The sequence below is a fragment of the Aplidium turbinatum genome, chromosome 8, assembly GCF_918807975.1.
Source record: "Aplidium turbinatum chromosome 8, kaAplTurb1.1, whole genome shotgun sequence".
In the NCBI taxonomy this organism is placed as follows: domain Eukaryota; kingdom Metazoa; phylum Chordata; class Ascidiacea; order Aplousobranchia; family Polyclinidae; genus Aplidium; species Aplidium turbinatum.
Window position 1 is genome coordinate 26,530,009 of NC_137479.1, and position 24,754 is coordinate 26,554,762.

The following is a 24,754-nucleotide window of genomic DNA, read 5'->3' on the forward strand; positions in this document are numbered from 1 at the left end:
AATTTACTTTTCATAAACTGTCCGATTTTGCGAGCAAACGTTTTAGAATCTTTTCCCACAAACGGAATGGACAAACAATGCTTCATATTTAACTCATTTTCAGCCTTTTCTTGTTGGTCGGAATTCGTGAAGATAAAGCGATTCAATATTTTTTCAAAGTATAATTTTGGATAACCATTGTTATAGAACATTTGTTTTAATTTCTCTGTTTCAATATTAAAAAGAGCATCATTACAGCAAATCATTTTAGCCCGAGCTAATAGGCACATGATCAGACCAGATTTCCATTTCGATGGGCATAGTGCATCAAAATTCAAAAACAAACCAGTATGGGTTGGTTTGCGCCAAACCCAAGTATCAAATTCGGTAGCATTAATTTTAATTTCAACGTCCAAAAAAGGCAAAGTTTCGCGTGCTTTTTCAATTGTAAATTTGATGTCTTTATGTTGAGAGTTCAGCAATTCCAAAAAGGCCGCACAAGACGTCTCCTTATTAAATACCTATACGGTACATTGATGACATTTTTGCGGTATTTAATAAGGAGACGTCTTGTGCGGCTCAACCCTGTGGTATTGTTGTGTCTTGCCTGCCTTTGGTATAAAAAAGCAAACTCTCTCCCGAAACTATATTCATGGTTTCTTTTCGAAGACTCTTTTTGTTTGTAAACAATGACGTAAGTTTCGGTTTGTTACGTTCTTGTTCGCAACACACAGCAAATAAAATACACGTCAGAAAGCGATAAAATAATACACAAATTACACATGTATAATAAAACTGGTCAGACAATATGCAAAAAATATTTGGCAACACGGAAATTAATTGTGGCACTCATTTTTCATTATGTCAATCTTCTGGTTTTATTTTCGGTTTATTTTTGATGTCAACCCATACTCAGACAGCAAAATCCGCCATTTTTACATTGATTGAACGTCTGTAGACGTTGAATCTGCCATTTTTACATTGATTGAACATCTGTAGACGTTGAATCAATTGAATCGATACAATGAATTGCAACGATGTTTGCGCTCAGTTCAGCAACCCGTGCTCATCAGAACCACGGTTTCAAAAGCTTCAATGGTCAATAAACCCAACAATGCGTAAACGAAATTGGAACGATCTTTATTTACAAAAACAACGTGCTTCACTGAAGCTAAACATACTTAAATATCCACTTTTATGTGTGATAATTGTTTTGTTCTGGTTAACTTAAGAGAACAATTATTTAAGGGTAGGTGTAAAAATGTCTTGCATATACTAAAGTATTTTTCAAATCAAAACCCAGTTATAAAAATGTTACAATATAAAAGGTATGTAAGCTACGCGAAACTTTGTTTCAAAAAGGCACAAAAAATTAGAAAACTACAAATTTGCATGTATTAGTCTTTCTAGTATACAATGAATGAAAAACGAGCTGAAACTTCCAAAGCATAATAAACAATTTTTCAAAGACTATACACAAGAAGATTTCTTCCGCGCGTAACGATTGCTCTGTAAATCTGTTGATGTGATATCGCTGCATTTTGGAATGAAAATAAATAGAAGCTAAAATGAAAAAAGTAGGCCACTTATTTAAGTTGCTTCCTTTCATTTCTCACAGAGCACACCTCGCAACGAGAGTAAGACAAGTCTGTATGTCTTTACTGCACTTGATAAGAAATCTGTATAAAAATGCAACATTTTTTCGTAGTGTTGTACAGCTTGAGTAACAAAAACAAACTGTAGATGAAAATGATCCAAATCATGAAAAAGCAACTAAATCAGCGCACTGTTCACGTGGAATTTAGTTTTATGTCTGACTTGCTACAATCGTCATCAGCAGGAGAAATGGCTGTGGCACTGTATTGTGTCACTGCGGTGGATTTGAACGACAAATTCTGGAGTTGGGGAAGTTTCAATGTGATGGTTTTGATGTCAGAGAACTCCTTCAAGCCTTCTTCTCCCCTGAAACAAAACATTATTAGATCAAATCTAAAAAAAGAGAAAAAAAACATCTTCTTCTATCGAGCCTTTTAAGTTTGGTTGATACACCACAGATCGACACGTCTTTTGCGACGGAGTTGTATATTTAAATATCCCACTTGCTACACTAGGTGGTATCTTGAGTGCAGGGCCGCATTTAGCTGATGGGGGACCCGGGGCACTGTTAGATCGGGGGCTCCGTGCAAATTTTTTTTTCTGCACCTGCACCCTCTGTCCCCTCTAAATCCGGGCCTGCTTGAGGGCACACAAGAAGATGGTTTGCTGTTTCAGGCTTGGTGCCACAGATAGCCTACATGCACTGGGCCCATGCTGTAGCTCCACTTAGCTATTGCAGTTGTTTAAAAAAATATTAGTAACAGGTTGCAGTTTCAAAAAATAAAAATGAGTCGTCAAGTTTGTTGCCTTACATTTCTTTGCCTTGTCCAGATAACTTCAGTCCTCCAAACGGGCTCTGTACAGCAAATGCGTTGTAGCAGTTGATCCTATAAATGTAGAAAAGTTTTAAAAGCTCGAATAATAATAAAAGGTAAACTTAAAAACTGTGACTGTGATAACTGTGAAAAGCTTTTGCTAACGCAGTAGCCTACAACAATAAAGTTATGTCAGATATGGCGTTTGCCCTTCAATGTCAAGTATCCAGATCAAAGCCAGTGTGTAACGTTCAAACGTCGGTCTTACAAAGTTTCAGTTGAAAAAGTTTTTAACTGCTAGAGCCACTATAGTTTTTAATATCAATAATTTGTTTCCTATAATCAGCTTGGCTTGAAAGTTCCAGAAAAATTTCATAAATTGAGAAAACAGTCTTCCCAAGCAATTAAACTTTTCCTGCTGAAAATACCAATTTACAAAACCCAGAATTTGGAAATTCAACCATGCCGTATTCTGGCTATAAAGCTCTGGTAAAATACTGCATGATAGATCTGGCCGAGGCTTACCAAACTGTCCCTGACTCTAAAGCTTTGGCCATCTCCAATGCTGCTCCAACATCCCCTGTAAAAATGCCTGCAGCCAATCCAAATTCGGTATTGTTTGATCTTCTCACAACTTCTTCCACCGTTTTGAATTTGAAAATGCATTGAACAGGTCCGAAAATCTTAATAACAAAAAAGTCATCTAATTTGTTTAGCGTGTTTTCGCAAGGTTACAGCGATTCGAAAATTGTAAATAACATGATAAGTAATGAGGCGTATACTAAAAAAGTCAATTCTACCTTTAAGAAGATATACGGTACAGTGTAATTTGCAGGCTAGGCTGTCATAATGAGTTCAGACATGGCGATTCAGATCAATTGTTCAGAATTGTGTTGCTGACTTTCGTTTTTTTTTTTGCCTCCTGAATTTATTGCGGATCAAAATCCAAGTAAGTGGACCCACATAGCAAATAAGTGCAGGATAGATGTACTCATTTGCTTTTAGTTAGATCATTACTGTATTCGTTTTAAGTTTGATCATTATTGGAAGATCGCACCAGAAGCTCCATTCAGAGCCAACGTTGTGGTGGGGCAAAATTTTATAACAAAAGTCAACGTTAGTGTCAATTCAAGAAAGTGATTTTTGAACTATTCGTTTAATCAATTTGTTTGTAGTCCACGTATAAGTTTTAGTATAGCTTACTCATTTTACCTCTTCTTTAGCAATTCGCATATGATCTTCAACATCTGAGAAAACTGTGGGCTGAATATAATATCCCCTTTCGCCTTGTCTTTTTCCTCCACATTCCAATGTTGCGCCTTCCGCGATTCCCGACTCAATAAAACTCATGACATGATCGAAATGTTTCCGACTTATCTGTTGAAAGAAGATTGAGAATAAATATTATTCAAAAAAATGAGAGCTTTGTCGTACTTCTCAAAATATTGTTTTTAGTTTCATTATTCCAAGTTGTTTCAGCCTTTTTTTATTTTAACTACTGTATGTTGTATGTTGAACAACGTAAATTTAAAGTTTCTGAATGACATTTTATTTAGTCTACATTCTGGTGAGGCACAGCTATGAGAAATGCACAAAGATTTGAGTATTTATTTTTCACTCTACTTCTACAATATTGATGGTAGTGTGGCTTCTAATTTTGCTCAGGTTTGCTTATATCATGTAATTTTGTTCAGTCATATTTCACAATGATTCAATGTCCACACACGTTGAATCGTTGCAAAAGACGTCTTATTTGCTGACTGAGAAAAAAATTAGCACGTTTCTTCAGACTTTTCTTTTTCCCTGTTATAAACAGTGCGGAGTGTGGTCACAAGACAAGATAGCAAGAGGTAGCAACATTTATTAGTTTTCCATGAGGTAACAATCATGGAAAACTACTGAACAACACAAAACAAACTTAATTTAGTAAAATTACGTTTGTTTTATGTTGTTCAGTAGTTTTCCTTGATTGCCATAATGTTGCTACTGCTCGCTATTTTCTTTTTCATTTGAAGAGAGACTGCTGAAGCGTAAAAGAAAACGAAAAAAGGCAAACTCTTCAAAAAGTGAAAAAAGCAATTGAACAAATTTACAATGGTTGTGTCAAAGAAGACTTTCTTCAGGAGCTTCAACTGAGTTGTTTTGTAGAACAGAAACAAGTCAAATCTAAATGGCAAGCAGTTGGGTGGTGTGTGTTACAGCTGCCTTGGCACTTCTTGCCTGTGAAACAGTCAGTGAAAAAGATGGGTTTTATGGTTTCAAAGTGAAAAATATCAGAGGAGAAGAAGAATTTCTAAATTCATATAAAGGAAAGGTAGGTCAAGTTGTTATTAAAACAAAGCAATTGGGACTAAATATTGCTTTCTACACTGTGTTTGATCGTAATGATGATGTGCTGTTAGCCTGTTACCAAAGCTAGCACCTAAGATATGGCAAGTCTGTTTTGGATGTGTAATTCAATTTGAACAGCAAAGTTGGCTAGCTTGTTTGGTTAAACCAATGACCTTCAATACTGCAAATTCCGGAAACCGAATTTATAGCAGAGTCGCCACTTGCTATGGTAGCTGTTGTTCCCTACAATACGGTTGTGAAATACACTCGCATTTTCAAGTTACTTTCCAGTCACAAAGCAGGAAGTAGGCTTCTCCGCAATTGTGAGCAGAAAAAAGTAATTTCGATTAACAGCGGTTTTGGTACTGAAATTGGATTTGGAATTTTCAACTCATTACTGTTGTTCAAAATAACTGGCGTCGGCCGCTTTCGTTCGGACATGCACAAGTGGGGCCTGGCTCCTTCATCAGAATGCGAGTGTGGTGCCACGGAATAGACCGCAGACCATGTCATCCACTATTGCCTAACCCACCGGCCTCCACACGGTGCGCATGGTCTGAGGGTCCTGGACGACGAGACTGCCGAGTGGCTGAAGATTTCCTGCCCTACAATCTAGCTTGGAAAGATCGCTCATACGCCATCAAAACAACATAAGCCTATTGGCTATTTTTCATCGCAGAAAGATATGCTTAAGTCCATACCTCTAAGCTTTGGAATTTTCATTATACACTCAAAAACACCTTAAGTAATTTTGCATTTTAGCCCTTTCTCATGATTGGTTGAAGAAGTTTTGTAAGTTTCTTGAGAAATTTCGTTCCTCTTTCATCTTTGATAGAAGCGTGAAGCGCTTCTTGCTTTGTTATTGGTCTTCGGAGTAATGGTGCCAAGTTTAGGCTGATAGTTTATTCAAATAAGTATTAAGTATACTGGTAACTTTTGTTTTCTGCGGTGGGAAACCAACATTCCCCAGCAAACAAATAAACCATCGATTTGCTGGCTGAGTCAAAACGCAGTGCATTACATTGTAGTGGTTAATATTGGATTGCCGTGAAGATATATTTTTCTCAGACTGCGAAAACCTCTTTTCAATCTAATGTTTGTAATTTCGTGCACTTTAGTTGAACTTCTTTTACACTTGTAACACTCTTGTATATTAAGTCTGACAACTACCTTAAAATCGCTTTAAAATACATTGAATGCATTTTCTTAAATCATCATGTGTGAAGCTTGTTTATGGCCAAGTCAAAGATGAACATGAAGAACACAAAAGTTGATTTTACGCCTTATTAAAAGACTGTTGTTTTAAAATACTTCTAATGTCAAATTCTTTGTACTTTTCCCCTAGGTGTCGCTGGTAGTCAACTTAGCCAGTGAGTGCGGATATACTGATGATCACTACAAGGCGCTAACAGCTCTGTACGATGACCTTGCTGTCAAAAAGAAGGAGCCGTTTACAGTTCTTGGGTTTCCTTGCAACCAATTTGGAGAGCAAGAGCCACATGAAGATAACGACATCGAAAATTTCGCTAGAGAAGGTTACGGAGCTGCTTTTCCACTTTTTTCTAAGCTGGATGTGACGGACAGAAGTGCCCATGCAGCTTTTCGCTTTCTTGCAGGTAATCATCACTTGCTAGTTTTCAGCATTTTTGTGATCTCGTTCGTTTTTTTATTGCATTTTACCTTTCACCGGCTTTTAGTTTGATTAGAAAGTCGTGTTTTCGCTTATGAGTCAGCAAATATTTGCTTCACCATACAATAGCCTACTAACGCAGATATTTTGAAGTTTCACTCTTAACTTAAGCCTACTCCGTATCATTTTTTACTACAGTATAATATATCCTCAACAGCTATTTTCCTAGTCAAATTTTGAAATATTATGTAATTTATTTCTTTGAGAAACCTTGTTTACCATCGTGTTAGACAATTATTTGATTTACGTACAGTTGCTGTACTTACTTTTTAAAATTGTCTACATTTAAACTCTTGAGCAATATTTAGTTTTATTGCAACTTAAACGTGAAACATTGCAAATGATTTAAAATGTTCCACCATATTTAGAAAAATCTGGAAAAACGCCAACGTGGAATTTCTGGAAATATTTGATTGATGCTGACGGGAACGTTGTAAATGCATGGGGCCCGAGAATCCAAGTAGACGACATAAAACCAGACATTTTGGGGGAGATCAAAAAAGCGAAATTAGATCACAATGAACTGTAAGCTTTACAAAGCCTTGTGAAGCATTTACTGTAGTTAATGATTTTAAACAAAGAATTCTACTAAATGAAGCTAAAGCACGATATACTCTAACACAGCAGCATTATAAAAACGCTTGACCATGCACCACAGCAAAGCAAGAAGCAAGTCGCTCTTATAAGTCAAGTAACTGCTTCCAGATATGTTTTGCCCAAATTTAAGTATCATGCTCTTTAAGTGTGTGTTGTTTTTTGGCATTCACCACTATCCTACAATACTCAGCATTAATTTGTACTATTTGTTGACTTTATTCATTCGGTCGTTTTTCGTTATTAAAATCTTGTTTACTTTTTTGTTGTTGGAAAATTACATTTCCATTGAAGACATTTTGAATTATTTTACCTGAGGTCCTTGTTCGGAGTATATTTGGAAGGGGTCAGCAACCATCTTCTTTGAGGCTCTGGCAACACTTTTTTGGACGAACTCGGTATAAATGTCTTCATGCACAAATGTCCTTGCTCCTGCTGTACACATCTGTCCTTGGTTCATGAACACAGCCTGGTGGGATTGTTCGACGGCATAATCAACTGAAACAGAAATCAATCGGCCAATCAATCGGCCGATCGTTCCAGCGTTGTTTCCACGCCTCGATTGAACGCTGACGTCACATCACATGGTAATTAACGTAGGTGGAAACTCATAGCAGCCTATTCTAAACTAAGAGGCTATTTGCATGCAATGCACACCTACGCTTCTACAATAGATTGTCATATTCCCAGTTATTGAGCCTCGGGAAATGAGAAGATTAGGTTCTCATCATTCTAAGCCTTCGGCACTGACGAAAGTATGAGAGAGATGTTGGTATGGTGGTTAGTTCCTTTCTCTCGGCCGCCTTTCTTTCAGCTACTATGCCCACCCAATTTATTTCAACCAGGATAGAGGTGAGCGGTGTTTATTAACAAACAGGGTGAACTGTCAAACTATGTTTTCCATTATTGGAAATCCAACGCCTTATCCGCTGCGCTATGCCACGGCCTACAAGTGGTTCACTCATTGCAGGCTAAAGATGGAACACTTACTGTCAGCATCTGCAAACACGATATTAGGGCAATTTCCGGACAGTTCCAGTGTTAGGCGCTTTAGGTTTGTTTTGGATGATGATTCCTTAATTTTTCTACCAACCTAAAGGTGATAAATATAAGAGTTAGTTTTGAATTCGACTTGCGACGTTTTATCTTTTTATACATTGAACCTAATCAGGAAAGGTGTAAAAATAAAAACAAGTCATTTCAAACTTTGCCCTGTAGGCTAATTACGTAACTAGAACTCAAAACAATTTCTCTTGTGATTCATAATTCCATATAGTTCAAATAGCCAACTGTCGCCTCACTTTTTGCTTAGTCAACTCTACTCTGGTCCAATGTATTTTTTGCAATATTGAAAAACAAGGCTATTACGGTAATTAATTCCTCAAGTAAGCTATTACATGTTAGTGAGGCAAACTAACCTCAATCGATCCGGTGAAAGACACTTTGTGAACATCCTCGTGCTTCACAATGGCCTCCCCTGCTGTTGGGCCTCCAGTCACAACGTTGAACACCCCTGCCGGAAACCCAGCTTCTTTTGTCAGTGACGCAATGAAGAGAGTTGTAAGAGGGGTTTGCTCATCTGGTTTTACCACAACAGTGTTTCCACAGCAAAGGGCTGCACCAATCTTCATCCCCAGTGATATCAACGGCATGTTCCACTAAATATAAAACAATTTATTTTCAAGGTAATAAGTATTGTTGTTGGTCGCTGAAATACATAGATAGCCTAGTTGTAGGTTAGTTGTAGTTTAAAAAATGTGTTTAACCCAAATGTAGGCCAGCTTAATATAAAATTATCAGACTGAGTCTCTTCAGCATGTTAGAATCGAGTCCAGGAAACTTTTTGAGTATTTCTGAAAGTACTTGACTCAGTCGTAGCCTACATCCCGAAGATGAACTACTAATTACCCTACAACTTGTTTAGACTGGATTTGTCAATTGTGGGACAATATCGATCCAATATTGATTTGCCAAAAACCACTTTTATTTCAACAAAAAGAACGAGTTATTTTACCCCTTGTTGACTGGTCAAGACATAATCTCAAATTAAAAAATTCACAAAAACACCTAAATCCGGTACCGTATTATTTATACGGTACCTGGATTTAGATGTTTGGTATAATAATAGTCAACTCACCGGCAAGATTAGTCCGCAGACACCCATAGGCTGCACTATAGTGTAGCTGAGATAGTCACCGTCAACAGGAACAGTCTTTCCATGAATTTTGTCAGTCCATCCGGCGTAGTATCTCAGAAGTTTTGATATTCCTGTCGTGTCCATGAAAAACGCGTGCATGTACGGTTTACCACTGTCCAGTGTCTCCAAACACTATAAAAATATAAAACGAGTTATTGTGGCCCAATTTCACTGTAGTCCAGAATTTCATTCATACATTCTGAAAGGTAGTTGTAACGTTTTTTTAAAGTAACATTGGTCTACAAAAAAATTAATTTAAAAAAAAAAAAAAAATTATAGGCTAATAGGCTACGTTGGTGAATATGCCAGAATCTGAAAAAGCAACAAAAACATAAATTCTTTTTAAACCATTTGAATTTAAATTTAAAAGTTCATCACCTATAGTAACTTTCCCTAGAAATTTCAAAGCTTCATTGTTAACTTGTAGGCTATATGTTAGCCTATGGCCGTAAGCTTTTGATTCATATGGAGATCCGGGATTTTTTTCTAGGTTTGGTTTTGATTTGATTGGTTTGGTTTTGAATCTTTATTCTCGGACTGACAAAGCCTTGATCGGTTATTCCTGGTGGTTTCGCATGCTTGTAGAGGCTTTTGACGCAGGGCCGGTTACCGAGATTGGCAGAGCGAAGTTTGCCGATTGTTGTTGTCGGGGAATTATTCCATTCACTAGCTGCCGCTGAATGGAGATTAGTCCTAAAATGCGTTGCTCAAGCGCACACCCCAAGAGTTGAACCAGCGCCGTGTAATCTTGAGCCGGGCGCGTAACTACTGAGCTAAACGGGGTTGCCTCCCTGCCCTCAATTTCTCTGTGGATGGGGGGACAGGGGGGGCAATGGTGCCCTTTTAATATCATGTAAGCTACTGCACATTTTGCAATACGATATAACAATTTGCAATACGTTATAACAGTCTAGAATGCGTAAATTGGACATCATCAACAATGAAAAAACTCACTACCTTCCAAAATCACATCATGAGAAGCATGATCAACAAAAGGTTACTTGATCACACGAAAATAGAAGATCTTCTAACTATGACAAAACTACATCCAATTGCAGCAATAATAAAATCAAAAGTTTTAAAACTGTTCGGCCACACTAAAAAATCACAATTCGGAATCAGCAAAGTTTGCACAGAAGGCAAAGTAGAAGGAAAAAAAAAACGTGGCAGACAACCAAAACGATGGTTGTCAAAACGATGGATGGTTGTCACAATCAATGTGCAAAGCCTCGCGTCGGGCTGCTTTGCGTCTTGACAGAATGTGCTGTTTTCATTATGGAATTCTTGAGCGGTATGTTATTATTGGGTATTGACCTAAAGTAACCTCTGATGACGAAATCTGTATTATGTAACGTGTTTTCTACAACCTTCGGCCCTACGTGACATTCTAGAGATTTCTGTTGTTTACATTTAAATGCTACGTGACCGACGATGAGTTCGTGTGATGCAACACTACGTGGCCTTCTCGAAGTTACTGGACTGAACAACCAACTATATAAATAGTGGTGTAGTTTGTATTATTACATTTCTGAGATATTTTTATGATGATTATTATTGTGTTGGTTATGAGAGTTGTGCTATGAGTTGTGGATTGGTAGTTGATGCAGAAATTAGAGTTATTTGAGAAGCCGTTCGTTAAAGTTCTTCAAGAAGTCAGATTATCATTTCGCTAGTAGAATTATCCGAAATTTAATTGACTGCTTTTCGGTTTGACCCATTAAACTACGTCATTGAACCTTTCCAAGTCGATAGCTCAATTGGTTAGCGCGTCACTTCTGGAACGAAGAAGCTTCAAGATCAAGCTGCGCTGGTTCGACTCTCGGGGTGTGCGCTTGAGCAACGCACGTTAAGGACTGCTCTCCATTCAGCGGCATTTAATGGATGGAATAGTTCCCCGGCAACAAGACTTCAACAATCGGAAACTTCACTCTGTCAATCTCGGTGACCGGGCCTGCGTCAGTGATTCAAAGCCTCTACAAGTATGCGAAACTGCCAGGATTAAGCTCTGCAAGAAGCTTTCCCAGTCCGAGGATAAAGATTCAATCAATCAATCAATCAATTTTTCCTGGTAAGAGATAGAAAAAAATCGTGACATTCTGGGGGCTCGTCCGGGAATAAACCGAAAAAATTAACCGAAAAACCGAAGAATATCGAAGATTTATTGAAAGAATAATAAATTAATGTCAAGATGGCGGATACTGTCAAACATGAGATGATTGAAGACTTAGGGAGCATGGCTGAACGAATGGGGCTGACTGGTAATGAGAAGTCTCAGTTTGTGATAGAAGAGTATCACAAGATAATGGACCAAAATGCTCAGCGAGAAGCTGACGAAAGAGAAGATAGAAGAGCTGCTCGTGAAATAAGGAAAGCAGAACTAGAAGCTGAGGAAAAGCGAGCACAACTTGAAGCTGAAGCAGAGGAGAAGCGGGCGCAGCGCGAAGCAGAGGAGAAGCGGGCGCAGCGCGAAGCTGAAGCTGAAGAAAAACAAGCACAACGAGAAGCTGAAGAAAAACGTGCTCAATGGCAGTACGAAGCAGAAGCTGAAGAAAGAAGAGCGCAATATGAATTGGAAAAGTTAAAACTTGAATTAGAAAGACAAAAGCTGGACATTGGTGAGCGATCTAATTCTACTAATGATAATGCTCGAGATGTTATTGTGGCGCAAGTTAGACGTCCAGATTTGCCATCATTTGTTGAAGAAAAAGATGAGTTGGATAGTTATTTGTTAAGATTTGAGAGATATGCTACAATAGCCAAATTGGAGAAGTCGACGTGGGCTACCCAGTTAAGCATGTTATTATCGGGACAAGCTCTTGATGTATATTCAAGACTTTCGCAAGAAGAAGCCATGAACTACGATAGATTGAAGTTAGCTCTGTTAAAGCGATACAATTTTACCGAGCATGGATACCGTCAAAGATTCCGTGAGGCAAAGCCTGAAAAACACGAAAGCCCAGGTCAATTTATTGAACGTTTAAGAAACCTTTTGTTAAAATGGTTTGAACTTTCGGGGGCCGAACAATCATTGGACGGATTGGCAAACCTTATAGTTAAGGAACAATTCACAGATTCATGTTCAAAAGATCTGTCTGTTTATTTAATGGAGAGAAGTCCAAAGACTCTAGAAGACATAGCCAGTGTGGCGGAACAGTACTTAGTTGCTCATGATGAGAAGTTGTCGACTGAAGAGACGTTGTCATGCGATGATGACGAGGAGCAAACAAATAATTTTAAAGGAGGTGCTGTTCCAAGAGAAGTACGTTGTTTTAATTGTAATGGCTTAGGTCATAAGTCTGTTAACTGCCGGAAGAAGACTAACAGAAATCATCAGGAATCGAGGAAGTGGTGCAATCGTTGCAATAGGCAAGGACACGAAGCGAAGGAATGCAAGGACAAGTCGTTTTCCCTACCCAATCAGTCTGGAAAAGATAAAGACACAGACGTTTATCGATGCGGTTGTGCGTTAATGATTCCTGAACCCAAGCTTGACGAGGAGAAACCGGATGAAGATGTTTGCGGAAAAATAATACCTGAAGATTACCTGCCAGTAGTGGATGGAAAAGTTGGAAACAAAAAGGTAAAAGTTTTACGTGATTCTGGTTCTACGGGTATAATAGTGAGGAGAGATTTGGTTAAAGATAATCAGTTAACGGGAAAAACTGGAATTGTGATGTCGATAAATAACACTTCAATCCAAGGACCGTTAGCGAAGATATATATCGAAACTCCATATTGTAGTGGGACTGTGAAAGCGTTATGTTTACAAAAATCTTTAGTTGATCTTATAATCGGAAATGTTATTGAGAGAAATTCTGAAGTTACTTGTTATTCTTGTGGCAAGAATGATCACTTTGCTCGAGATTGTTCTGTAGATAATCAGCAACGATCTCACGATGACGGATATTACGAGCGCGATGAACCGAGGAGAAGAGGCAGGCGACGACCATTTGGAGTTTGCTATAGATGCGGTAGACGCGGACATTTTGCCAGGGAGTGCGTTGCTGACGGCGGACATTCGGAAAATAGACGTTGCCGTGACAACCACTGCTACCGATGTGGGGAGATTGGACACATAGCCAGGAGCTGCCCTTTTGGTGAAAAGGCTTGCTACAATTGTCATAAAGAAGGTCATCTAGCCAAGGACTGTCCGGAGAGGAGGTGTTTCCGATGTAGGAAAATGGGTCATCTTGCTCGCCGATGCACTGAAGATGTTGAGGACGTTGGAGACTTTCGCCGAAAACGTGACTATTGTTTTGAGTAAAGCTATCGTTGGTAGATCATGCAACGATGGACTTATGAGAACTGTTTTATTGAGTAATTAATTGTTTTGTAGTGTGTTTTGTATTGATTGTGTTGTCATATTGTTTGCAACAATATTCTAAGGGGGGGCGTGTGTCACAATCAATGTGCAAAGCCTCGCGTCGGGCTGCTTTGCGTCTTGACAGAATGTGCTGTTTTCATTATGGAATTCTTGAGCGGTATGTTATTATCGGGTATTGACCTAAAGTAACCTCTGATGACGAAATCTGTATTATGTAACGTGTTTTCTACAACCTTCGGCCCTACGTGACATTCTAGAGATTTCTGTTGTTTACATTTAAATGCTACGTGACCGACGATGAGTTCGTGTGATGCAACACTACGTGGCCTTCTCGAAGTTACTGGACTGAACAACCAACTATATAAATAGTGGTGTAGTTTGTATTATTACATTTCTGAGATATTTTTATGATGATTATTATTGTGTTGGTTATGAGAGTTGTGCTATGAGTTGTGGATTGGTAGTTGATGCAGAAATTAGAGTTATTTGAGAAGCCGTTCGTTAAAGTTCTTCAAGAAGTCAGATTATCATTTCGCTAGTAGAATTATCCGAAATTTAATTGACTGCTTTTCGGCTTGACCCATTAAACTACGTCATTGAACCTTTCCAAGTCTTTTTCCTGGTAAGAGATAGAAAGAAATCGTGACACAAGACAACATTCAATCATGGACCGGACTCAACTTGACGACACTGGGCGAGTTGGCTCAAAATCGCCACTCTTGGAAGCAAATAAGCCATGTTGATGTGCAATCTGCCGCAGGCGGAGATGACGACTGATGATGATAACAATTTTAGCTTTTACTCTAAGTATAATCTTTCATTTCTGCCTCAAAATAATATTCAGAACACAAAATTCTGTATCACAATAGGTAATTAGCTTACATCATCATAACATTACATGATGCCCTCCCGTGCCATTGTTCTTTGCATACCGGACACTTGTAGTCTATCATTACTCGATGATGAGCATTATTGCTATATCTTATCTTAAAACTTTAAAAAAAATTGGCCTTTCAGCAACAAATGTGCCCTTTTTTCATAATCTTGCCCCCCAGTCAAAAACCGTTCCGGCGCCCCTGCCTACTTGCCATAACATTGCATGGGACTGAAAAAGGTAGAAGCGACAAAACACAAACGTTAAAACATGATACAACATAAAATGTAAAGCATGACCAAAATGATGTACTAAATAGCATACAAGGTTCGCTACGACAACAAACCAAACCAAGACACCCCGCAAGCAATTGCATTGATTGCAAATCTGAGCAGTCGACTGGCAACTACTGTACGTTTCCAAACACAAAATGTTTAACTACTTCTTTCAACCATTTCTTGAATTTCCTGCTAATTGAATGCCACCCTGCGGGTGACACGCAAAAATACTCCGTGGGATAAAACGTAGAAACAATGACCACCCTTCAACTGTGGCCGAAAATAAATTTGTTGCTGATGATGGAAATATGTTTTACCAACAGCTGGTAGTTTAGGGCGTGAGACACAGAACCGTTTGCTATGTAGGCTTTTGTATTTTGCACATTTCAATTTATTGCAATACTGGTTTGTATTAGAAAATATCCATCAGTAGCATGCTGAACAATATTGACTATCAATAAGACTACGAGATAAATTAGCTCACGTTGTTGGCAACATGGATGTAATTTGAAGTAAGTTTTGCGAAGGTTGGGGTTTGCATGATGCTTAGGCACCAGCCCCAAGGTAATTTTGTGTGATGACAATTTCAAAGCAGTAAGGATTCTTGACATTTATTTTAAAATATACATACTCTCCGAATAGTTTGTTACAATTACGCAGTTAGTCTGAAATTAGAACAACTTTAAAATCTTTCAAACTATTAAAAGTATTATATCCAGTGTCGAATTGCACACAATACCACACAACTAGGGTCGTAAGTAAGAGATAAGGAGGCAAAAAGTCTCTAGCAATTGATGCTGAAACTGGACTCATCATTAGTTCATGTTATATTTCGAACATCAGTTCACACAAGGTTTCAGAGATTGTCTTTTTGACATCAAACCCACGCTGGATACATCGCCCGATTGGATTGAGTTTTGTTAGAAAAAACTGATCCAACAAAAAGTAGTGAAAAGATAAAATGTTAAAGGCAGAAATGGTATCCTACCATTTTAAGATGAAGGGATTTTCAAAAAAACATGAATTTCTGCTGAACAAAGTAAAAAGTGAACGGAGACTAAGCAAACCAGGAGGTATTTTGTTACTCATTGTTTTTATATCTGCAGACGTTGAATCAATGTAATAGCGGAACACTTGCTAACTGAAAGTAGAATGTGAGGCGGTTGCTTACTCCGAATAAAGAAATAAAACCAAATATGTTTTAACACTGGAATAAAATTATGGCCCTGAAGCTTCATTTCGTTACTCCACTGTAGCTAACTTACTGCAAGATAGTGTTTGTTGGCATCGATGAGATCTGCAAGTTTATTCAATAAAACACCACGGTCTGATGCATCCATTTTTCTCCAAGCAGATCCTCGCTCAAAGGCAGCTTTTGCAGCTTCCACAGCTTTGTCCACGTCAGCCTGATAAAGTAGCAGGCTATTAACTAACTGTTTGTAAAAAGGGATCCCAGTCTCACTCAGTCAGTGTAAATGTCGTGCAGCAGACCTCATGCCTAAGCTTTTGACAAGGCAGCCAAGCCGCAATTACATTTTATCTCAATTCTTGTAAGTATTTTTGCTCTATAAACTATAAGTAGTAAGTCTGTCTTTCCCAAACAACAACAAAAAAAGTCAGCGTACCAGTATGTTATAAAAAGCTTTCAAACTTTCGAACCTTGAATACTCAGTTTACAAACTAGCTCTAGTTGAGCACTTTCTTTTGATACTGCGATCCAGTTTACAAACTATACGTCACATATAAATTTATTTTTAATATTGTAAAATGGCCTATATTTGTTTTCAGACATTAATTTTCAGCAGCTACTGTTCTATTAGCTATGGATTGATTGGTTATAGGCAAATTGTTCGTAAGCAATTGTTCGTAAAGCAATTGTTCGTAAGCAATTGTTGGTAAAACAATTGTTCGTAAACTGTTTTTCGTAAAATCAAATCCGTAAAACAATTCTTCGTAAAGCATTTCTCCGTATACATCAAATTTTAACTGAATGCACGAAAAAATGCTTTAGGAAGAATTGTTTTACGAAGGATTAATTTTACGAACAATCGTTTTACGAACAATTGCTTACGAACAATTTGTCGGACATCGGATTGATTGATTGAATCTTTATCCTTGGACTGGGAAAGCTTCTTGCAGAGCTTATCCTGGCAGTTTCGCATACTTGTAGAAGCTTTAAAGTTTGAATCACTGATGCAGGCCCGGTCACCGAGATTGACAGAGTGAAGTTTCCGATTGTTGAAGTCTTGTTGCCGGGGAATTATTCCATTCATTAGATGCCGCTGAATGGAGAGCAATCCTTAACTGTGGAATGTGTTATACACACGTGGGATGTGTTACAGACTTTATTTTACAAACAAACAATCGCTTACAGACCTTGGATCCTTCAGGGAGTGTCGCTATCACTTTCTCGGTTGCAGGATTAATGTCTTCAAAACTTTCCCTTTCGACAGATTCATGCCAATCGTTGTTGATGAAAATCTGTGGAATACAAACGGATCAAATCATGCAACGACATGGCCTTGAACATAATGTAAACAAATAAACTAAAAATTAGAAATCGTTTTCGGCACACACGTGTTGAATATTTGAGTAGTAAAACTTTCCTTGGGTGGCGTTTGAGAGCTGCTTGATTGCCGTGTGAGTGGTGGAAAGCACCCATGTGATGTTGTAGCACAAAGTATCCCAAATAACAAAGTGTGTCTTCAAAACATTGATTCTACATTTGGAGACTTCACCATGCCATTACATTGTGCAAGGTATGCTTTTATAAGAAAGCTTATGACCTTTAAAGCTGTGTTTTGCAGTTGGGTTTGATAGGTGGTGTACTAAATATTTAGAGTAAACGCCTAAACTAGTTTGTGCATCGCTTACGACAAGATCATTATCTGGCGTCTGCAGAACTTTGCATTGGCTCTGCAATGTTGAGGTACAACAATCTCAAAGCGTCCAGTGACCGACGTGAAAGGAGAATTTTCCAATATTTTAACGACAAGCGTTGAGAGCAGTCATTCGTTAATTTAGAAACCTTTTAAATCCATTTGACATTTTTCTAAAGTTTAAAACAAAGTGAATTGAATAATGTTGTATGATAAAAAGTAATGGCACAATTTGAATTTGTGGAACATCATGACCTTTTGATATAAATCTAACGTCGTGTTGAGTTAGAATTTGTTTTGCAATTATTTCTACAGGTAAAGCACTGACATAAATTAAAAATGGCGTTCTTAAAATTTCAGTCGATTTTTCATTGTCAGTGAAGTTTAAAGGATGAATGTTATCTCAACTGTTGCAAAAATAGCAAAGAAACATTTGTTTTTCCAAAACTGCTTTACTGCTTTTGTAGCAATTCTGCATAGCATCATAATGGATGAACAGCTAAACCGCCATGGTTTGGAAGGTACATTCGTTTTACGATGATCATTTGATCAAAAAAATGATCAAAAGTAGACCAATCGGACCAATTAACTCTTCTTTCATTATGCAACGATACCTTGTCAGAGTAACTCACCTCAAAATATTTGTATCACTACTGAGACTTAAACAGTGTGATCCAGTTGATAGTGATGCAAAAAAAAAAACATTAAGTTGAAATTTGTGTTTGATGTTGCTTCAGGTACCAGGCAATTTTTTTATTCTGGTAAACGCCCATTACAGGATATAGATGAAACCGAGATAAGATTCATCTGAGATTTAAGACCTTACAAGAGTTTGATACGAGCCAAAGTATGCTGCAAAACTGCAACGTGAGATGTTATGGCAACACAGTATGCGGTTTTCCTGACCATCGCACGCAAACATACAGCTACGAAACTTGTGATAAGAACTTTGCGTTGTCGAATATTGGCAAAATCTTATAAATTAATAGATAGATTTTCAGCTGTGATTGTGTTTGTATGAAGCAGCTAATAACCGTTCGTCGACAAAACCAAGTCAAAAAAATGCTTTGCACTTCATGTGTTATTCAAAAATATGGAAAAATCTCCTTTCGATTTGAGGATAAGACCAAATAACAGCAGTATATGCAGCATGTGTTGGTATAAATTTATAATGGAAACTAAATTCGTAGCCTTTTGTATGCTCGCTACGGTTGTGTTTGCTGAGCCATCGAAGACGAGTGAGTTTTGCGAAAACAATTGTGCAGTTTCCCGAAATTGAAAAAGGAAAAACAAAACATAACTCAAAGAGGCGTGTTGGATTTTGCAACAAATCGAAAAATATTTTCTTCAGAAGGATATAAAAACATTTTGGTGCACTTTTTGAAAAACGAACTTAAGCTAAATGTGTACGTAGTGTGTCCACGGGTGTGGCGTATTTGGATATGAAATGTTTTATTTTGTAGCCGCTGATGCTGTTTATTGGATGTCGGCTACTAGGTAAATATCTTTTTTACAACCAAGTCAAGTCCAAACTTCCCACCTGGAAATCGGTTTTGTTTTCATCATGAAAAGACGTTCGTTTATTGTTAGAAAACATTGTTCCAAAATTGCCAAGCAATCGAACTCAGATTTCGTCTGCCAAAATATTTCCCTTATCAAGAATAAAAATGACTGATCAGCGTTTAAATCGTGCAAGGTGCGAATTCAAATTTATGGCTGTTAGGTTATTTTCAAATTTTATCACTTTTGAGCTTTGCATTATACAATCATCACATCTGCATGTCAGTTTTCTAGAATTATCTTTGACAGTTATGTTGACATATTGGGGTTGAAACATGATATATTCACTTTTGATAAGCACCTGGCTTTAACAAATTAAAATATTTGATTTAAATAAATTTCGACAAAATTATACTGAAGTAATGAAATGAAAGTATATCCCCTGCATTAAACATGAGCTACCGTGTTGGTAGAAGTTTCATTAAATTGTTTATCTGTTAAAATGTGTGATTAAAGCTGTCGGTGAGATACCTAAATTAAAATAAGTTTTTACTCAGGCAAATACTTTTAAACATTGAAATAAATAGGTGCACTTTTGCATTGTGTGGCAATACTAATTTTCGGACTACATCAGAATAAAATACAGTACTTTAAAAATGGGAGATAAATTTGAAGGTGGTTTGATATCATTAAATGATGATAGGAAATCTTTCCTTTTTTTATTGTGTGCAGTCTCTTCTGGAAGGGTTTAGCTTTTTCAACGAAAGTTACACAACCTTGATTTAATCAATAAACCTCATCCCCTGCAGGCATTAACAAACCTTCAAATATTGCGGTTTAACAAGAAAGATGTTTGTGATAAAACCAAAAATTAGCAAACTGCCACCACCAAAAATGGGCAAGTTTCTGAAACCTGGAGTTTGACTGCAAAATTGTGATTTGTAGCTGCAAACGCACAAAATCTGGTGGTTTAATTTAAGGACAAGGAAATTACAACCTGCTTGCAAACCCTGGCTTTTTCTGGTTTTCGATAATAATTGTAGGCCCACATTTTTTGTTGAAAAGCCGGGCTGATTTCAAAAGTCAGGTGAACTGAACATTTGCAAACTAAGCTACGGCAAACACAGAGAAATTTTGTTTATTCCACCATACTAGCGACAACTAGTGTTGTCAAGAGGAGAATCTGTGAAACACACCAAGCGCACATATTCCTATCAATACACAACTTGAAATTGTCTAAGAAAAATTGGCTTTAGCTGCGTTATAAGATTTTTGTATTAATCAAACCGAGTTAAAGTTAATCGGTTCAAAACGTTTGAATTGAAGAACAGTCAAGCTTTTGCTGATTGTGGGTTTAAGTAGACCAAGGTTTATCATACAAAATAAACAATACCAATGCGTTCTTAATCCAAATATTATTGTGTGAGTTGATTTGCTTCAAACGCTTGCCTTTTATTTGTCATAAAGTAATTGACGCCGATAAAAAGAAGCCAGAAACGACACATTGTTTTTAAAATAAATTTCTTTAAAACTTGCTGGAAACTTTAAATACTATGTCTCAATGTTGCAGCCGTTTTTAATGTGTCGTTTTTAGAGATTTTTTGTGTGGTCTACGAAAATGCATGGCGTACCCATTGTAACCTACAGTAGCCTACTTGGATAAGGCTGAGTATAAATATGGAGAAAACGTATAACCTAGTACCAGAGAGAGGGGGAGAGGGTTAAGTTTAATACTTTAGCCCTGGTTTTCGAATACAACAGAACATTCCGTCCAAAAAACCCCTACCCTGAAAATTACTTTTCGCGTAAAATTGCCTTTTAATGCATTGACGTCACTTTTTGTTTATGTCATCTGAAGTTCAACTATTGCTTGCTACTGCACCAAAACACGTTAATAACGTTGAATGACAGCCGCAATCAGTTTTTCTGGACTTGGTTCATTGTAAAACACGGGAAAGTGGTCATTACGATTTGTGCGCATGACTACGCGCATGCGCAACAACGTACTAAAAATACGCATATTTTATATTGAAGAAATAGAGAATAGGCTACCACATTAAATTGATCCAAGGGTATTGCATAGCTTTTGCCACACAAGCATGGCTTAAGTTGCCTACATGTATCATTCTTACAAAAGTAGAACATCAAACCTTCTTTGATAAAATATTATATGCAGTCACTAACGAAACCACCTTTGTGGAGCGAAAGCTTCACAATACACTTGAATTTATCAATTTAGTGCGGCACCCTACTCGCTACTTCTTTGATTAGTATTGATCGCAGTACGCATCCATTTCGATCCTTGGTAAATTCAACAGAAGATTAAAAAGTTCAATCACGAAGTTTTATTTTCGAGTTTTGCATTGAGCTGGCTAAATTAAAAAACAAAGTAACTAAATCCTTATCCACGTAAAATCCGTTTCGAAATTTCCAAAGGCTTTTTGCTTTTTCGTATAGTGCATGAATCTTTCTGTAGTCTCATATTATGTTTGTGAGAGTAGACTACATGTAAAAATCTACTCCAGATAATAGTCCCTGACGGTAATCCGTTTATAATAGGCCTAGTCTATCCACCCTTTTTTCCTACGATAGAAATAGCCTACTTTCGGGCTGTAAATAATTTTTCGGACAGCAAAGTCAGACTGTCCATGGAAATGTTTACGTAGATTATATTTAAAAACTGTAGGCGTTTAATCATGTTATAGCCTATGTTGTATCATAAAATTACTTTTTAGACACTGTGAAAAGTTTAATGACAAAATCCGTTGCATTGCTTTTGGGTTTTGGACGGAAATGTAAAAAAATTCCAGAGGCTTTAAAATGTCCTGTTGTATTCTAAAGCTAAGGTTGAATTAAAAAAAAAACGCCGATTACCCCTCCCTTCACCCTACTAGCACAGATACAAGTAAATGAGAAAAAATCAATTGGTATATATGTGGTGGTGCATCTATAGCCGCTTTAGTCTGTTCAGAAAAAGAGCATCCAAAGGATTTCAATGTAAAGCATAAGCTACTTTCATTTAACAAACGTCAAAGCGTGGTGAAATTGCAAAGGGTAGCTACAGTACATTGAAAGACTCACCTGCGTATACTTGATCTCCAATTGAGGATTTGGGGGTGGTATTGGCCAGGGGACACATGGAGGGGCTTGTTTGGTTGCTTGTTTGGCAACACTTGGCAACATTTGAGGTTCAGTTACTGCTGATGTCATGTTGAGAATTGGGATGCAAACAATACAATAAAAAAAATGCTTCTAATAATTTTCCTAAAAATGAGTTTCATCGTTAGTGTGAGAATAAACAGAGGCAAAAGAGACGAGAGTGACAAAAACTACAAACTGGTCTCTATAAGCGACAGATTTAGGCTACCTGCGGCCTATTATGGTGTAATTTTAAAATAGCTTTCCATGTCAAATGAAACTAAATACGTTCTATTTGCTATTACGTATAAACCAACACAGCTTCAGAAGAATATTTGGTATTTTAATCACTTAATTGTTTAGATCGTGTATCACTCTGCCAAGGTTCGGTTAGAACGAGCGACTATGAAAAACTTTTTTATACATTTACAAGCACCAAGAAGTTGATACGATATCAACTTTACTGATACTGTACTTTGTTCTTTGTCTAAATCTAAGCTTTCAAACATTGTTCATGAGACTTAATGGTTTTATATGACCCCCAAAACGTGAATACCTAAAGTTGTTTTTCACTTTCAAAAATAATATCACATACATCTTGTGATAGGCACTGTAAAATTTGATATATGCTAAATGTTCCAGTTTAATATATGATTTTTACATCATTTTTGCCCATGAACGCCTAATTATATAGCAACAATGTAAATTACCATTGTGTACTATCATATTGTCAATTATTCATTTTTGCTCGTGACAAAGCTTTTTTGTGCAAATATTTGCTGCCATTCGTGTATTTGCAAAACAATTCAAAGTACCCAGATAGGTTGCGTATTTTGGCTTGTGCTGAGAATAATAAACATAATTATGAATTTGAGTGTTGCCAGAGTAGTTCTAATATTTTTTACTACTAAATGAACTAAACATCTTACTCTGTAAAGTCAACACTATCGGGAAAATAATATGTGAAAATTTTTCTTGTTTTGTTATTGTATGAAAGTAAGACTTTTTACAACAAGAGTGAATGAAGAATTCAAATTCAATCGGCAGGAACAAAAAGCAACGTTTAAAAAGGCTTTACAAAACTTCTTACAATATGGAAGCTCTGATCATTTTGTCTTTCCTGTCGCTAACGTACAAAAACAAGACTAGTCTCAATTTAGGCTCGATCGAGTTGTGCGCTTGTTTTGTGCAAACAGATTACAAGCGTTACAAACAGTTCCGCATATTTTCCGATGCTATCAGTCATTTTCTTTAAAAAAAACTAATTGCTTGTTTTGTTGATTCAATGCGTGTTGGTGATGTTCAAATGGACACATCAAGCCATTGAACAATTTATCTGCTGGTAATTGAATCTTGCTCAAAGCATTGGATTTGGCTCATTTGACTAATTTTCAGATTTCGAAATATGAATGCATTTCAATATCCTTTCAAGCGTTTTTTCCGTTGAATTGTTGTAAAACTTAATGATGTGTAGTTCTATGGAAATGAAAATAAAATATAATCGCTTTGGCTTTAAATACTTGTAAGTATATCAAGTAAGCAACATATTTGAATTCCTACCATTTTATTCTAGTTGATCAGACACGGTAAAGGTGGCATTTAATGTTTAACTAAACTTTTGAGCAAAGTCTGCTAAAAGTTATCTATTTCAATAATTTTTTATTGATAAGGTATCAGGTGACGACTGTATTTATATCATTAGCCTTAACCAGGTGGGAAAATAGCTTAGTTTCTGATCAAATCTAGAAAGTGACTTTGTAAACTGATAAAAAGTTAACTCTCCCAAAACAAAGTACAATTATTTGATAAAGTTTGCCAAAGTAACGAAACAACATTTTTATTGAGTTCGTGTTGCGCATTGAAAAAATACATGCACTTATCGTATTGCATAGAACTGAGTGAAAAAAATAATAAACAAGTTTGGTAAAGAGGTGACTTTCTTCAACCATAGACAGATAAAACCAAGCAACCACACGGCATTTAACATAATACATTAAAGTGAACATAAACTATAAACTTAGTTATAAATATATAGTTATTATAATGCCGTGTGGTTGCTTGGTGTTATCTGCCTAAGATTAAAAAATAAACGTTTTCTCTTTGTCACGACTCCTTTGTCATTTTGTTTTCTTGAAAGAGGGCTGATTTTTTGACTTAATAAACAAGGAGAGTATGTGTTGCCAGATAATTTTGGAATTTCTACATAACATTATTCTGCAAGCTATTTGTGTTCAACATAGGAAGCTCTTGATGTTATTCTAATTAACTTTTACTGTAGCTTTAATGAGGGTGAAACCGTTTATACGTGAACCCTCTTTAATTTTTTACAATTGTACCATTTTTTTTATATACTGCTGTTATATTTACCGAAAGGACATCATCATCATCATTTTGTTCCTTCCTCGTATGGAGGGTTGGATACAATGCGCCATTGTTCTCGACCATGAGCTGTGCGTACTGCACATTCATAAGTTAATTTTGTCCATTTTGTGATGTTTGTTGTCCAAATCATTCTTGGTCTGCCTTTACTTCTTTTACCGTTTATCTTCCCTTCTATTA

At 37.0% G+C, this 24,754-nt stretch overlaps 2 protein-coding genes across 2 annotated transcripts; one reads left to right on the plus strand and one right to left on the minus strand.

The window, feature by feature from the left end:
- Positions 1–684: 684 nt before the first annotated feature.
- On the minus strand, positions 685–22,315 carry LOC145775113 (aldehyde dehydrogenase, mitochondrial-like). The gene is made up of 11 exons (XM_082586319.1): positions 22,139–22,315; positions 17,055–17,159; positions 15,944–16,084; positions 9,143–9,334; positions 8,424–8,663; positions 7,996–8,098; positions 7,319–7,503; positions 3,603–3,767; positions 2,916–3,073; positions 2,388–2,462; positions 685–1,941 (listed from the first exon to the last, which is right to left on the minus strand). Exons 1-11 carry the CDS (start codon positions 22,265–22,267, stop codon positions 1,770–1,772), a joined length of 1,665 nt encoding a protein of 554 aa, XP_082442445.1. The 5' UTR covers positions 22,268–22,315; the 3' UTR covers positions 685–1,769.
- On the plus strand, positions 4,502–7,305 carry LOC145775114 (glutathione peroxidase 7-like). The gene is made up of 3 exons (XM_082586320.1): positions 4,502–4,704; positions 6,067–6,337; positions 6,780–7,305. The coding sequence occupies exons 1-3, from the start codon at positions 4,561–4,563 to the stop codon at positions 6,938–6,940; spliced, it is 576 nt and encodes a 191-aa protein (XP_082442446.1). The 5' UTR covers positions 4,502–4,560; the 3' UTR covers positions 6,941–7,305.
- Positions 22,316–24,754: the final 2,439 nt, after the last annotated feature.

What these genes read in the sequence shown, in the direction of transcription:
- LOC145775114 (XM_082586320.1), top strand. Translation starts at nt 4,561, where the DNA reads ATGGCAAGCAGTTGGGTGGTGTGTGTTACAGCTGCCTTGGCACTTCTT. An exon ending in TAAATTCATATAAAGGAAAG is followed by an intron (nt 4,705 to 6,066) that starts GTAGGTCAAGTT and finishes CTTTTCCCCTAG; the next exon opens with GTGTCGCTGGTAGTCAACTT. An exon ending in AGCTTTTCGCTTTCTTGCAG is followed by an intron (nt 6,338 to 6,779) that starts GTAATCATCACT and finishes CACCATATTTAG; the next exon opens with AAAAATCTGGAAAAACGCCA.
- LOC145775113 (XM_082586319.1), bottom strand. Translation starts at nt 22,267, where the DNA reads ATGACATCAGCAGTAACTGAACCTCAAATGTTGCCAAGTGTTGCCAAA. An exon ending in TGGAGATCAAGTATACGCAG is followed by an intron (nt 17,160 to 22,138) that starts GTGAGTCTTTCA and finishes TGTATTCCACAG; the next exon opens with ATTTTCATCAACAACGATTG. An exon ending in TTAGAGTCAGGGACAGTTTG is followed by an intron (nt 2,463 to 2,915) that starts GTAAGCCTCGGC and finishes CTACATTTATAG; the next exon opens with GATCAACTGCTACAACGCAT.